The 15,380-nt window shown below is 36.4% G+C and overlaps 1 protein-coding gene across 1 annotated transcript; it reads left to right on the top strand.

Annotated features, from left to right (window-relative positions):
• The first annotated feature begins 10,348 nt into the window (after positions 1-10,348).
• LOC100804631 (UDP-glycosyltransferase 1) lies at positions 10,349-12,587 on the top strand. Its single transcript, XM_026123752.2, has 2 exons — positions 10,349-10,661; positions 11,053-12,587. Exons 1-2 carry the CDS (start codon positions 10,349-10,351, stop codon positions 12,450-12,452), a joined length of 1,713 nt encoding a protein of 570 aa, XP_025979537.2. The 3' UTR covers positions 12,453-12,587.
• The last annotated feature ends 2,793 nt before the right edge of the window (positions 12,588-15,380 follow it).

Below are 15,380 nucleotides of genomic sequence, written 5' to 3'. Positions count from 1 at the left end.
TAAGTTTCGATTTGTTCCTGAATTAACTGAACGAACAAAGGAAATATTGATTGATGAGATGAGTCTGAAATGGAGGCAATTTAAATATGAATTGAAATCAAAAGGATATGATGAGAGCAAATACTAAGGAGGAAATGGTTGCTCAAATCCCAGATCCAAAGGTTGATCCTTCTCAATATCATGATTTAGTACATTATTGGTGTTCTGAGAAAGGACAAGTATACATGACAATGTCACCAACCTTTGGCTAACATAACAATTACATATTATATGCTTATTTTTATTATTGACTTTTTATATTTGTTGGTTATAGAAAATAAGCAACATTAACAAAAGGAACCGCTCAAAATATGAGGACTTGCATTGCATGGGAACCAAGAATCTTCCAAGACGGATTCATGAGATGGTTTGTCTTTTTTTATATTTTTCTAATATTAAATTGCTTAATACAAATAGGATGATTGATTTTTTTAACTAATGTTAGAAAACAAAGGCTAAGGGAGTGCAACCTTCTCAGGAAGAAATTTATATTGACACTCAAACTCGAAAAGATGGAAGCGTTGTTACTGAAAAGGCTGCTACTGTAATTGTAAGAATTTTAATTTTTATTTCAATACTTTTTCTTTGTTTTTCTCAATTTTATAAAATTTGTAAGGTGTATTTATGTAGGATGAACTAAAAAAGAAAATGGTTGAAGAAGAGAGTTCACAAAATTTACAAAGCACCCAAGATTCTACTAATTGGACAAATGATATATATTCAAAAGTCAAAGGACTTGAAAAAAGAGGGCGTGTGTGTTGTCTTGGCAAGCTTCCACATCAAGCAAGTTCATCTCAAAGCTCTTATGCAAACAATATAATTCAAAAGTTTGAGAATTTGCTTGAAAACCTTGTTGTCCTTAAAGTGCGATTTGCAGAAGATCCACAAATTAATCAAGTCTTAGAAGCTATAGATCGGGAGGTATGAATTTATAATTCAACTTATTCAAAGATTTAACGTGATATGATACTTTACAAAGAAAAAAAATTCTTTTAATTTAGGTACCTACAAATGGTTCTACTAGTAAAAATCATCAAACTACAAACAATCTCAACTAGAGGTGAGTTAAAATTTAATAATTAATATGTTGAAAATACCATTTGTGTTAGCATATAGCCTGTAGTGTATCTGTACTATCTATGTAGTAAGTTGACATTTAATCATTAATATGTTGACATTTTTTATTGTCATTACCCATTGACTTGTGAAATTCAAATACACAAAAAATTCAAACAAAAGATATAGAAAACAATATTTTAAGTTCCAACTTTCAAGTGTATAAATTGTTGGTGGTTCCTTCTATTTCAAGTTTCAACAATCCTTCTTTCAATTATATTATTTTTTCAAAGAAAACAAAATATATTTAATTAAAAATTATAATCAACAATGAGTGTAATTAGGAATTATTTTTATTATTATTATTATATGAGTGTAATCCTGCCTAGGTTAGCTTTGCTATTCTTAGCCGGTCCCAAGCCCGGATAAAAGGAGAGGGTTGTGTTAGGCTTTCGACGGCCAACGTAAAACTTTGTCGAATCTCTATGACATGGATCAATTACGTAATAATGTGAATGCTAGGTCGTTGCCCGGAAGCAACGCGCTGTATGGCTCGAGTACAGTGTCAAAAGAGCAAGGGCCGCTGCATCGCCGCCCGGATGTAGTGAAAAGTAAGCAAGGGTTCCCACATTTTCGTGAACGGGTGTGGGTAAAGAAGCTAGTTCATGACAGGAGGATTCGCTTTGGTACATGGAATATAGGCACACTTACTGGAAAATCTATGGAAACAGTGGATGTTATGGTGAGGAGGAAGATCAATTTTATGTGCCTACAAGAAACTAAGTGGACAGGTGAAAAAGCGAAAGAATTAGACAACTCGGGATTTAAGCTGTGGTATACGGGCAAAATCAGATTAAGAAATGGGGTAGGGATTATTGTGGATAAGGAGTGGAAGAAGGATGTCGTGGATGTAAGAAGAGTAGGAGATCGTATCATAGCCTTAAAATTGGTAGTGGGACAGGACACCTTTAATGTTATTAGTGGGTACGCACCTCAGGTTGGGTTAGCAGAACACTTTAAGGTAAAATTTTGGGAGGATCTAGAAGGGGTACTTCAGGATATACCCTAAGGAGAGAAAGTTTTCCTAGGAGGGGATCTCAATGGACATGTAGGTAGCGTGGCTAGAGGTTTCGAGGGGGTGCATGGGGGTTATGGCCTAGGGGAGATGAATGGGGAGGGTAAATCCATCTTGGATTTTTCGGAGGCTTTGGATCTTTCTATAGCCAATACATGGTTTAAGAAAAGAGCGGAACATCTTATCACTTACAAAAGTGGAGGGACATGTTCTCAGATAGATTTCTTCCTTATCAGGAAGTCTGATAGGAAGTATTGCTTGAACTGTAAAGTTATCCCGGGAGAGAGCTTGACTACCCAACATAGAGTTTTGGTCATGGATGTAAGAATTAGAGATAGGGCAAAGAGAAGAAGTCCTATGGTAGCACCAAGGATCAAATGGTGGCACTTGAAGGGTGAGAAACAAGGAATCTTCCAACAAAAGATATGGGAGGGATGGTGTGGACAATCACAAGGAAGTGCAAATGATATGTGGAACAAGATGTCCCAAGAGATTATTAAAGTGGCTAAAGAGACGTTGGGTGAATCTAGAGGTTTTGGACCTAGGGATAAAGAATCGTGGTGGTGGAAAGAAAGTGTTCAGAGCAAAGTTAGAGTAAAAAAGGAGTGTTTCAAGGAGTGGTCTAGGTGTAGAAATTCTGAAACTTGGGATAAGTATAAGATAGCTAGAAATGAAACCAAAAAGGCGGTGAGTGAGGCAAGAGCCCAAGCTTTTGACGGACTATACCAAGCTCTAGGAACCAGGGACGGAGAAAGATCTATATATAGGCTTGCTAAGGGTAGAGAGAGGAAGACTAGAGATTTGGATCAAGTAAAGTGTGTTAAGGATGAAGAAGGCAAAGTCTTAGTGCATGAAAAAGATATCAAGGAAAGGTGGAAGGCGTATTTCCACAACTTATTTAATGATGGATATGGATATGACTCTAGCAGTCTAGACACAAGAGAAGAGGACCGGAACTATAAGTACTATCGTCGGATTCAGAAACAGGAAGTAAAGGAAGCGTTGAAAAGAATGAGTAACGGTAAGGCGGTGGGGCCAGACAACATACCTATTGAAGTGTGGAAAACTCTTGGAGATAGAGGTCTTGAGTGGCTCACCAAACTCTTTAATGAAATTATGAGGTCAAAACGCATGCCGGAGGAATGGAGGAGAAGCACATTAGTGCCAATCTATAAGAACAAGGGGGATATACAAAATTGTGCAAATTATAGGGGAATCAAGCTCATGAGTCATACCATGAAACTATGGGAAAGAGTGATCGAACGGAGATTAAGAAAGGAGACTCAAGTTACTGAGAATCAATTTGGTTTCATGCCGGGAAGGTCGACCATGGAAGCGATCTATTTATTACGGCGGGTGATGGAGCAATATCGCATGGACCAACAAGACTTGCACTTGATTTTTATTGACTTGGAGAAAGCGTATGATAGAGTGCCTAGAGAGATTTTGTGGAAAGCTCTAGAGAAGAAAGGGGTTAGGGTTGCATATATTCGAGCTATCCAAGATATGTATGATAGGGTATCGACTAGTGTTAGGACACAGGGTGGAGAGTCAGACGATTTTCCCATCACAATTGGTTTGCATCAAGGGTCAACCCTTAGCCCCTACCTTTTTACCTTAATTCTGGATGTCCTCACGGAACAAATCCAAGAGATAGCGCCGAGATGCATGCTTTTTGCAGATGACATAGTCCTCCTTGGAGAGTCGAGGGAGGAGTTGAATGAGAGGTTGGAAACTTGGAGACGAGCTCTAGAAACACATGGTTTTCGCCTAAGCAGAAGCAAATCGGAGTATATGGAATGTAAGTTCAACAAAAGAAGGAGGGTTTCTAACTCAGAGGTGAAAATAGGAGACCATATTATTCCTCAAGTCACACGGTTTAAATATCTTGGGTCTGTAATACAGGATGATGGAGAAATTGAAGGGGATGTGAATCATCGCATTCAAGCAGGATGGATGAAATGGAGAAAAGCATCGGGGGTGTTATGTGATGCAAAGGTACCGATCAAGATAAAGGGAAAGTTTTATCGGACTGCGGTAAGACCGGCGATTTTGTATGGAACAGAATGTTGGGCGGTCAAGAGCCAACATGAGAATAAAGTAGGTGTAGCGGAGATGAGGATGTTGCGGTGGATGTGTGGTAAGACTCGACAAGATAAAATTAGAAACGAAGCTATTAGAGAGAGGGTTGGAGTAGCGCCTATTGTAGAGAAGATGGTGGAAAATAGACTTAGGTGGTTTGGGCATGTAGAGAGAAGACCGGTAGACTCTGTAGTGAGGAGAGTAGACCAGATGGAGAGAAGGCAAACAATTCGAGGCAGAGGAAGACCCAAAAAGACTATAAGAGAGGTTATCAAAAAGGATCTCGAACTTAATGATTTGGATAGAAGTATGGTACTTGATAGAACATTATGGCGGAAGTTGATCCATGTAGCCGACCCCACCTAGTGGGATAAGGCGTTGTTGTTGTTGTTGTTGTTGTTGTACCTACAAAAGACTGTAAGTACAAGTAAATTGACTTTTACCTATAGTTAGAGATTATAGGTATAAATTAATATCTTTTACCTACACATTTAAAATTATAGGTGTTACCTATAGTGATAGTCAAATTTGACCATAGGTAAAAATATATCTATAGGTAAAGCCTATGGTGCCAGATTATTAGTTGTCACTATATGTCCCTTCAAAGTTGACGTCTAAAACATCCATAGGACAAAGTCCTTTATATATTTACCTATAGATTTTGGACTTCTAGTGACAATTTTTGTCTATAAGTATAAGTCATTTTCCTTGTAATGACACTTTAATTTATAAAAAAAATTAATATTTCATCTAATATGAACTGTTCTTGAAAAGAAAAATTAATCATTGAAATATTCGTGTATAAATTTGCTACACTCAATTTTTTAGGCCAACAGTCTAAGAGATTTAACTATACTCCCCGGCCTTATAAAGAATCTCAATAACAACACCGAAATTAAACTTTTAGATTTAAAATATACCATAGAATTTGGTGTCGTAGTAAAACCAATACGTTTATTCACCCATCAATTTTTCCTATAACTCACTTTCATCCAATTTTTATTTTCTTTAATAATTTCTTATTGGTCTAACCTTAAATTCACAAACAACCGTAGGGTCCTTACATCTACATGAACAATTTTATTCTTATAAAATATAATACAATGATATGAGAGAAAAAAAATATTTATAAATAACATGTAATCTCAAGGGATAGAGATTTTACACCAATAGAAACACTTGTCATTTCACTCGGTGCATGTTGACTATTTTTAATAGATGAGGGTTTAAACAGCAACGCATTATATATCACGGTACCACACCACACCGCTCCAAGCGAACAGGATAACACACTTGACTTGAGTAAAAAGCCATTGAATATTTAACTTTCAGAAGCACACCATGTATAACCATAGGTAATATATTACACTTTTTAATTCCTTGTAGGTTTAGAATATACCAGTCGAGCAAAGAAAGTTGATCTAGTAGGTAAATACTAATTCATATATCAGTGAATTGGGTTTTTATCACTAATATAAGAATCTTATTTCGTATGTAATCAGTAAATACCTCTTAAGAGCTCATTTGACCTTGAGACCTATTTTTACTTGGTGAACCGACCTAATTCTTCTATACTTTTTTCTTATCAAAAAATAAAAAATATAGCAGCCGACATATAATCCAACACAATCCAAGACACAGGAGAAAAATTAAGAAGAAAGTATTAGATAATTTAAGATCACCAAATTATTTATGATCTCAATCCATAATCATGTGATGTAATAATGATTCAAATTATCTAATAATTTCTCCATTCTTAACCTACACCTCCCAATGCTGGCAATAAATAGAGCATGACAAACACATTCCCTCCACACACCAATCCACCCTCTTTAGAATTTGCACAACAAGAGCAAGAAAAAACAAAGAAAAACAAACAAGACTTTCTCTTGAATCATCATGACCGTGAAAAACTCCATAGTTCTTGTTGAAATTGCTACAAATTTCTAGAATATTCTTAAATATCATATGTATGAATATGGTAGAACAATCTAGAACTATAGTGTATATGAATATGGTAGAGCAATTTAGAACTATAATGTGTATGAATATGGTAGAACAATCTAGAACTATAAGTGTATGTATAAGATAGAAGAATCTAGAACTATCATGATACTAATCTATCATGAAAACTCTAGAAAGACCTAAAGTAATGTAGAAACATTCACCACCATTGAGAGGTTGGTGACTTGAGCCTATAAATAGACAATTGGTATGTTGTAATTGACAATCCAAGAAATCAATGACATAGCCTTCTTTCTAAAACAATTCTCTAAAATTACCAACTATCAACTATCATCTAATCAACTACCAACAGTGACATTAGAGCTACGTTCGGTTATACATTGGGCGTATTTATCTTACCTACCTACCATTCCAAAATCCTCCCAACTACTTCAAAAATTTCCTTTGTACTATTAACCCACTCTAATAATATTTTTTTTCTAAGCTATGGATAACATTACTCAATCGTCAACTATTTCTGTCCCTATCTTCAATGGTAAAAATTATGATTTCTGGCGTGTTAAAATGGAAACATATTTTTCATCTCAAGATTTATGGGACATAGTAGAAGAAGGCTTCACCATTCCCGCGGATACTTCAGCTCTTAATGCATCCCAAGAAAAAGAGTTGAAGAAAAATAAACAGAAAAATTCAAAGGCGTTGTTCACCTTGCAACAAGCGGTGACTGATCCAATTTTCCCAAGAATTATGGGAGCTAAGACTGCCAAAGAAGCATGGAACACATTGCAGGAGGAGTTTCAAGGAAGTGTTAAGGTACGTGCCGTTAAACTTCAATCTCTAAGAAGTGATTTTGAACTATTGAAGATGAAAGAGTCTGAGACAGTTAAAGATTACTATTCTAAAGTTAAAGGAATAGTTAATCAAATGAGAGCTTTTGGGGAAAATATTATTGACTAGAAAATTGTTGAGAAAATTCTAATTACTATGCCCCAAAAGTTTGACCCAATCGTGACAATGATTGAGGAAACCAAAGATCTGTCCACTCTATCAGAGATAGAACTTGTGGGCTCTCTTGAAGCATTTGAGCAAAGACTGTATAGGCATAAAGAAGATACAATTGAAAATGCCTTCCAGTCAAAGTTTAAATTTCAGCCCCAAAACAAAGAAAATGGAGGAAAGAAAAATTATGGAGAAACTTCCAAAAGAAGAGAAGGTTCTAGGAATTTCTTTAAGAAAAAAACAAATAAAAATCCTCCATGCAATATATGCAAAAGGCAAGGCCACGCAGAGAAAAATTGTTGGTTCCGTGATATGCCACAATGCAACCATTGCAAGAAGTTCGGGCACGTAGAGAAAAATTGTCGCAACAAAAATAGGCATCAAGCTAATATCACGGAGGAGCATGATCAAGAACAATGTACGTTCTACGCCACTCAAGACTCAATAAAAGAAAAGGGAGGAAGCTGGTACTTGGATAGTGGATGTAGCAATCACATGGCCAAGGATGAGACTATTTTCAAAAGTATTGATGAGTCTGTCAAAGTCAAAGTTCGACTGGGAAATGGAAGTGTGGTTGAATCAAAAGGCAAAGGCACTGTCATGGTGGAGACAAATAAAGGTACGCTACTCATCCATGATGTCTTACTAGTTCCCAGCCTAAAAGAAAATCTTCTAAGCATTGGTCAAATGATGGAGAGAGGCTACACACTTCACTTTGAAGGAGGTGTATGCAAAATTTTAGACAACAAAAATAAAAGGTCTGAGATAGCCCAAGTAAAGATGAATAAGAGCAATAGAAGCTTCCCTCTAAATTTAAAATATGCATCAAACATTGCCATGAAGGTACAAGTTGATGATTCATGGCTATGGAATTGAAGATTTGGCCACTTCAACACACATGCCTTGAAGTTGTTACATGAGAAGAACATGATGAGAGATCTTCCAAGCATAAAGGAGAACAATGAAGTGTGTGAAGGATGTCTCCTTGGTAAGCAACACCGATTTCCTTACGCAACAGGCGGAGCATGGAGAGCGAAAGATCTATTGGAGCTGATACATACGGACGTTTGTGGACCAATGAGGACGCCATCACATGAGAACAACAAGTACTTCATACTCTTCATTGATGACTTCTCTAGAATGACATGGGTATATTTTCTAATAGAAAAATCAAAAGTCTTTGGAGTATTCAAAAAGTTCAAGGCCCTTGCTGAAAATCAAAGTGGAAAATGGATAAAAGTACTAAGAAGTGATCGCGGCAAAGAGTACACCTCTCGCGAGTTTGAAAGATTTTGTGAGGATGAAGGCATTGAGCGACAACTTATAGTCTCATATTCTCCTCAACAAAATGGAGTTTCTGAGAGAAAGAATTGCACAGTTATGGAAATGGCTAGATCGATGCTCAAGGAGAAGGGACTACCTAACACATTCTGGGCTGAAGCAGTCTACACTGCTGTTTACATACTCAACAGATGTCCAACTAAGTATGTAAAAGACAAGACTCCAATTGAAGCTTGGAATGGGAAGAAGCCATCAGCAAAGCACCTAAGGGTGTTTGGATCTATATGCTACATTCATGTTCCAGACGTGAAGAGGCACAAGCTTGAAGACAAGACTATACGAGGTATCTTCCTTGGGTATAGCAATATCTCTAAGGGCTATCGTGTCTACAACTTGCAAACTAAGAAACTCGTCATCAGTCGAGATGTTGAAGTTGATGAATATGCTTCTTAGAATTGGGATGAAGAAAAGTGGAGAAGAACGTTCTTATACCCACTCAACTACCTCAAGAAGAAGCTGAGGAAGAAGACCCAGGTGAACCACCTTCACCTCCACCACAACAACAAGATCAAGAACTATCATCACCAGAGTCTACTCCAAGACGAGTAAGATCTTTGGTGGACATATATGAAACCTGTAACTTGGCCATACTTGAACCTGGAAGCTTTGAAGAAGCGCCAAAGCAGGAAGTATGGGTCAAGGCAATGGAAGAAGAGATACAGATGATCGAGAAAAACAACACATGGAAGTTAGTAAATCGTCCCCATGGAAAAGATATCATTGGGGTTAAGTGGGTCTATAAGACAAAGCTCAACCCTGATGGAACCATACAGAAACACAAGGTGAGGCTAGTAGCTAAGGGTTACTCACAGCAACCCGGAATTGACTACAATGAGACATTTGCACCAGTAGCTCATCTTGATACCATAAGAGCTCTAATAGCTCTTGCGTCACAAAAAGGATGGAGTATCCATCAACTAGATGTCAAATCCGCCTTCCTTAACGACATACTTGAAGAAGAGATCTATGTGGAGCAGCCACAAGGATTCGTGTCTGAAGGCAAAGAAAACAAAGTGTTAAGACTAAGAAAAGCACTCTACGGTTTGAAGCAAGCACCTCGAGCATGGCATAGCAGAATTGATTAGTATTTCATGGATCGAGGATTCAGGAGGAGCAAGAGTGAGCCTACACTTTACATCAAGTCTCAAGGTCAGTACACTCTCTTACTCTCTCTATATGTAGATGATCTTATCTACACGGGAAACAATACTAAGATGATGATGGAGTTTAAAGAAGACATGATGAAGACCTTTGAGATGACCGACCTTGGTTTGATGAGTTACTTCCTCGGCATAGAGGTAAGTCAGAAAAATGAAGGGATATTCATCTCGCAAAAGAAATACACAAAAGGCTTACTTAAGAAATTCAAGATGTATGGTTGCAAACCTGTTGCTACTCAACTCATAACAAATGAGAAACTACAGAAGAATGATGGAGTACTAGAAGCTGATGCATCTAAATACCGAAGTCTAATTGGAAGCCTCCTATATTTGACAGCTACACGGCCTGACATAATGTATGCTACAAGTCTTCTATCAAGATTCATGCAAAGCCCAAGTCAAATACACTTTGGAGCAGGAAAAAGAATTTTGAGGTATCTACAAGGAACAAAAGAGTTCGGTATATGGTATACTACCGAAACCAACTCAGAATTACTAGGCTACACTGACAATGATTGGGCAGGTTTGGCAGATGACATGAAGAGTACCTCAGAGTACGTGGCAGCTGCTGAAGCAAGCTACAGTAGCACAATCAACAGCAGAAGCAGAGTACGTGGCAGCTGCTGAAGCAATGAGTCAAGCTATATGGCTTCGTAGGATACTTGAAGACATGGGAGAAAAACAAGATGAGCCTACTAAAATCAATTGCGACAACAAATCAGCAATTGCAATGGCGAAGAATCCAGTTCATCACAGCAGAACAAAACACATAGCAATCAAGTATCACTTTATTAGAGAAGCTGAAGCAACTAAAGAGATCAAACTCGACTACTGCAGAACAGAAGATCAAATTGCAGACATATTCACGAAGGCTTTGCCGAGACCAAGATTTGAAGAATTAAGAGCTATGCTCGGAGTCATAGAAATTTGCATCAAGGAGGAGTGTTGAAATTGCTACAAATTTCTAGAATATTCTTAAATATAATATGTATGAATATGGTAGAACAATCTAGAACTATAGTGTATATGAATATGGTAGAACAATCTAGAACTATAATGTGTATGAATATGGTAGAACAATCTAGAACTATAAGTGTATGTATAAGATAGAAGAATCTAGAACTATCATGATACTAATCTATCATGAAAATTCTAGAAAGACCTAAAGTAATGTAGAAACATTCACCACCATTGAGAGGTTGGTGACTTGAGCCTATAAATAGACAATTGGTATGTTGTAATTGACAATCCAAGAAATCAATGACATAGTCTTCTTTCTAAAACAATTCTCTAAAATTACCAACTATCAACTATCATCTAATCAACTACCAACAGTTCTATACTCAGCTTTGGGGAGGGGACACCTTGTTTCCATGGTGGAACTAGGCAAACTCATACTAACCCACCACCCTTCACTTTCCATCACCATTCTTTTCCTAACTCCACCCCCCAACCAAGACACCCCCACCTCCCCCACCGCCTTCACCTGCGATGCTACCGCCAAATACATCGCCGCCATCACCGCCGCCACACCCTCCATCACCTTCCACCGCATCCCTCAGATCTCTATCCCCATAGCGCTCCCTCCCATGGCCCTTACCTTCGAGCTCTGTCGCGCCACCACCCACCACCTCCGCCGCATCCTCAACTCCATCTCCCAAACCTCAAACCTCAAAGCAATAGTCTTGGACTTCATGAACTACAGCGCCGCACGTGTCACTAACACGCGTCAGATCCCCACTTACTTCTATTACACTTTGGGCGCCTCCACCCTCGCTGTTCTCCTTTATCAAACTATCTTTCATGAAAACTACACAAAGTCCCTCAAGGACCTCAAAATGCACGTCGAAATCCCAGGGTTACCAAAAATTCACACCGATGACATGCCAGACGGAGCGAACGATCGTGAAAATGAAGATTATAGGGTTTCTGTTGACATAGCCACGTGCATGAGGGGAAGTTACGGGGTTATAGTAAATACGTGTGAAGCCATGGGAGAGAGGGTTGTAGAAGCTTTTTCCAAAGGGTTGATGGAAGGAACCACGCCGAAAGTGTTTTGCATTGGACCCGTCATTGCTTCTGCTCCTTGTAGAAAGGATGATAACGAGTGTTTGAGTTGGCTCGATTCACAACCGAGTCAAAGTGTTCTGTTTCTGAGTTTCAGAAGCATGGGGAGATTCTCGAGGAAGCAGTTGAGAGAGATTGCTATTGGGTTGGAGCAGAGTGAGCAAAGGTTCTTGTGGGTAGTGAGGAGCGAGTACGAAGATGGTGACTCGGTGGAGCCGCTGAGTTTGGACGAGTTGTTGCCGAAAGGGTTTTTGGAGAGGACTAAGGAGAAGGGAATGGTGGTGAGGGACTGGGCCCCACAGGCGGCGATACTGAGTCATGACTCAGTGGGCGGGTTCGTGACTCACTGCGGGTGGAACTTGGTGTTGGAAGCGGTATGTGAAGGGGTGCCAATGGTGGCGTGGCCTCTCTACGCGGAGCAGAGATTGAATAGGGTGGTTTTGGTGGAGGAAATGAAGGTGGGTTTGGCGGTGAAGCAGAACAAAGATGGGTTAGTGAGTTCCACCGAGTTGGGTGACCGAGTCAAGGAGCTCATGGACTCGGATAGGGGAAAAGAGATTAAACAGAAGATTTTCAAAATGAAAATAAGTGCCACCGAAGCAATGACTGAAGGTGGATCTTCCGTAGTTGCATTGAATAGGTTGGTAGAAATATGGAAGGAGCATTAATAGTATAAAATTTGAGAGTGAGAGAGACTTAAGAGAATCATTTAGAAAGGTGAATGTGATTCAGAAAATCAAAAGAACTAAAGAACTAAATTTCTTTCTCAATAATGAATGAGCACGAGTTCATATGGAGTACTATCAATGTTCTGAAGATTAATTATGAATTCGGTCATGATATTTAGTCCTATATTAATTACTTCTCCTTTTCTTTCTTTTAATGTCTACACCAGAAAAATGCCAACCGAACTTGTTTTTTTCCTTTCCTTAATTGTTGTTAATGAACTTGGGAGTTATAAATTTGGAACAAGTTTAGCAGAACACGGCACGGCACCATTGTGTTCGAATAAACTTGCATGTTAGAAATTAATTTGATGAGCCATGTCAAATTAAACATATCCATGTAATATACTAGTATACTTCAGATCTATTTCGTTTCGGAGAGAGTCCTTATTTTTGGACAACCAAACGAGCCTTATAAACATCGCAAAAATCAGGACTACTCGATGTATATTTTCCGTCTAATAATGTTCATATTAATTCGGTGCCTGACGGAAGACGAAAACATTTAGTATATCTTAATTGATTGCGTTTCAATAATGCACATGTTGACAAAATTCCAATTCCAATCCATAAAATTGAAGTTAAAAATAGCTAATTTGATGATTTCCTTCAAAAAAATGCACGTCAATCTTCTCTGACATGAACCAAACTGATAATTGCTTCTGCTATATAAACTTGCATCATGGGTCCGTTTGTGGTGAAAACAACATAAATCAAACAGGTATGTCTGGCAGTCAGCAAGGTAATAAAACTATATCCAAACGTTAAAAATAATAAATAAAAAAAGTACAACATAACTAAGCGATAGCCACATGCATGTTCCTTATCTAAGCGATCTGCATTCACAGATTAATCACCACACACCAATAACATATTCTATTTATCTTACACACGATAATTTTTTTCCATTATCTTCTTTGAAGAGTCATACATGTTCTTTATTATTGGATTTGAATGCGCGCAGTTTTGTTGATTAATTTATGTTCAAGAGTGTATCTCCTACCTAAATGTTATGTCTGAGTTAAAGTATTCGTTATATTCCTGTAAGTAATATTTGATTTATAAAAAAAATAAAACATTGATCCACACCTCATATTATGATGACTGAGATAAGCTCAATCTTTGTCCTTTGGATTCTAATTAGTTTGTGGGTCCGTGTGATGCACGTAAAGTTTATTTTAAAGTGAAAACCATTTATTTATTTTTATATTATAATTATTTTTAGCAATTGATAAATATTGAAGTGTATAATATTAATAAAATAAATATTTATAAAGATATAATTTGTCATAATAAAAATGAGTGGGAAATAATAAAAGTAACTAATATTTGTAGTCTGAATGAAATTGAATAGAGATTCGTTAAATCGATCGATTAATTGTTTATGATAATTGAGAAGTAAAAATCCTAATATACTTACGACTAAGACAATTTGCACCGGAAAAAAAAGGACTAAGACAATTTAACGTTTTTTAGTTGTTAGTATTATCTTTTCATACTTTTTTTTCTTTTATTTATTTAATTATAATATTTTAGCTTTTTTGAAAATATTTTTTTTAGCTTTTAGCTAGGAATGTGTTTGGCCCAACTTATTTTTGAATTAATTTTTTTTTGAAGTAAAAGTTAAATATTAGAGGTTTAAAAAATATGTATAAGTTGTTTGTTATATTTCATTATTTTTAACTTAAAAGCTCTTTTTAAGCTAACAGCCGTTTACTTTTTTTTTAAATATCAATTTTAATTAAAATTAGTTATCTTATCTAATAAAAAATATTTATAAAATAAAAAAATATTGTGAAACATTAATTTAATTTTCATCAATTTATTTTAATGATTATAAAAGTAAATAAAAATATTAAAGTATAAATATTTAATTACTTTAGCTTATTTTAATGATGATTTGAAATAATATATATTAATTATTTATTGTTTAATAATATTTAGAAAGAAGTAAAAAAAAAGATATAATTCAATAATATGAAATCACGTTAAAAATGCTGAATAAATAAAGAATCCACGAAGAAGCAATATTGTTATTGCTGCAAATGATAAAAAAAATTAAATATTTTTTAATCCTTTAAATTTAAGTTTTTTTTTTTGTCTTTCAAATTCAAATTTTTTAGTCCTTGAAATTTATAAATATTTTTGTAATTTTTCGACGTGTAAGTCAAACATGTGTTGAGCTTGTTGAACAAGTGACCTTAATAAATCATGTATAAGATCAATTTAATAAATCCTTTAAACTTGCAAGACAAAATTAATTGCAATAATATAAATGAGATAAGGGAAGAGAGAAATGTAAACTCGATTTATACGGGTTCGACCACTTCCCATGCCTACGTCAAGTTCTCAAACAACCCACTTGAGATTTTTCATTATCTTTGTAAAAAAATCATTTTTACATCTTCTGAACACCCAAAGAATCTCTTTCCCTTGTGTTTAAAAAACTCACAATTCAAGAGACAACCAGTCTCTTGATTACAATTGACTTTTTGAGAAGAACAAAAAGATTTCTCTCCTTTAGAGTGGATAATACAATTTGCAAGTGTTTGCCCAAGAGTTGTTGAGGGCGCATTTGACAATGAAGTTCTCTTGGAATATCTCTCTTATTTTTTGAAATCAAACACATATATAAGTCGTTCGTGCCTTTTTAAAATGGTTTGAAGAGATGTATCTTTTTAAAAAGTTTTTTCTGAATTTTTTCACTAGTAATCGATTACAGGTATCTGGTAATCGATTACAGAGTTATAGTTTGAAGGGTCATTTTGAATTTGAATTTCAAGAGTTTCGTTGCAGGTAATCGGTTACAAACATCTGGTAATCGATTGCAGGTTCAAAATTCAAATTCAAAACCCTTTTTAATAACTATTT

Source organism: Glycine max, chromosome 9 (assembly GCF_000004515.6).
Source record: "Glycine max cultivar Williams 82 chromosome 9, Glycine_max_v4.0, whole genome shotgun sequence".
NCBI classification, from domain to species: domain Eukaryota; kingdom Viridiplantae; phylum Streptophyta; class Magnoliopsida; order Fabales; family Fabaceae; genus Glycine; species Glycine max.
This window is presented reverse-complemented; position numbering and strand designations above follow the sequence as displayed.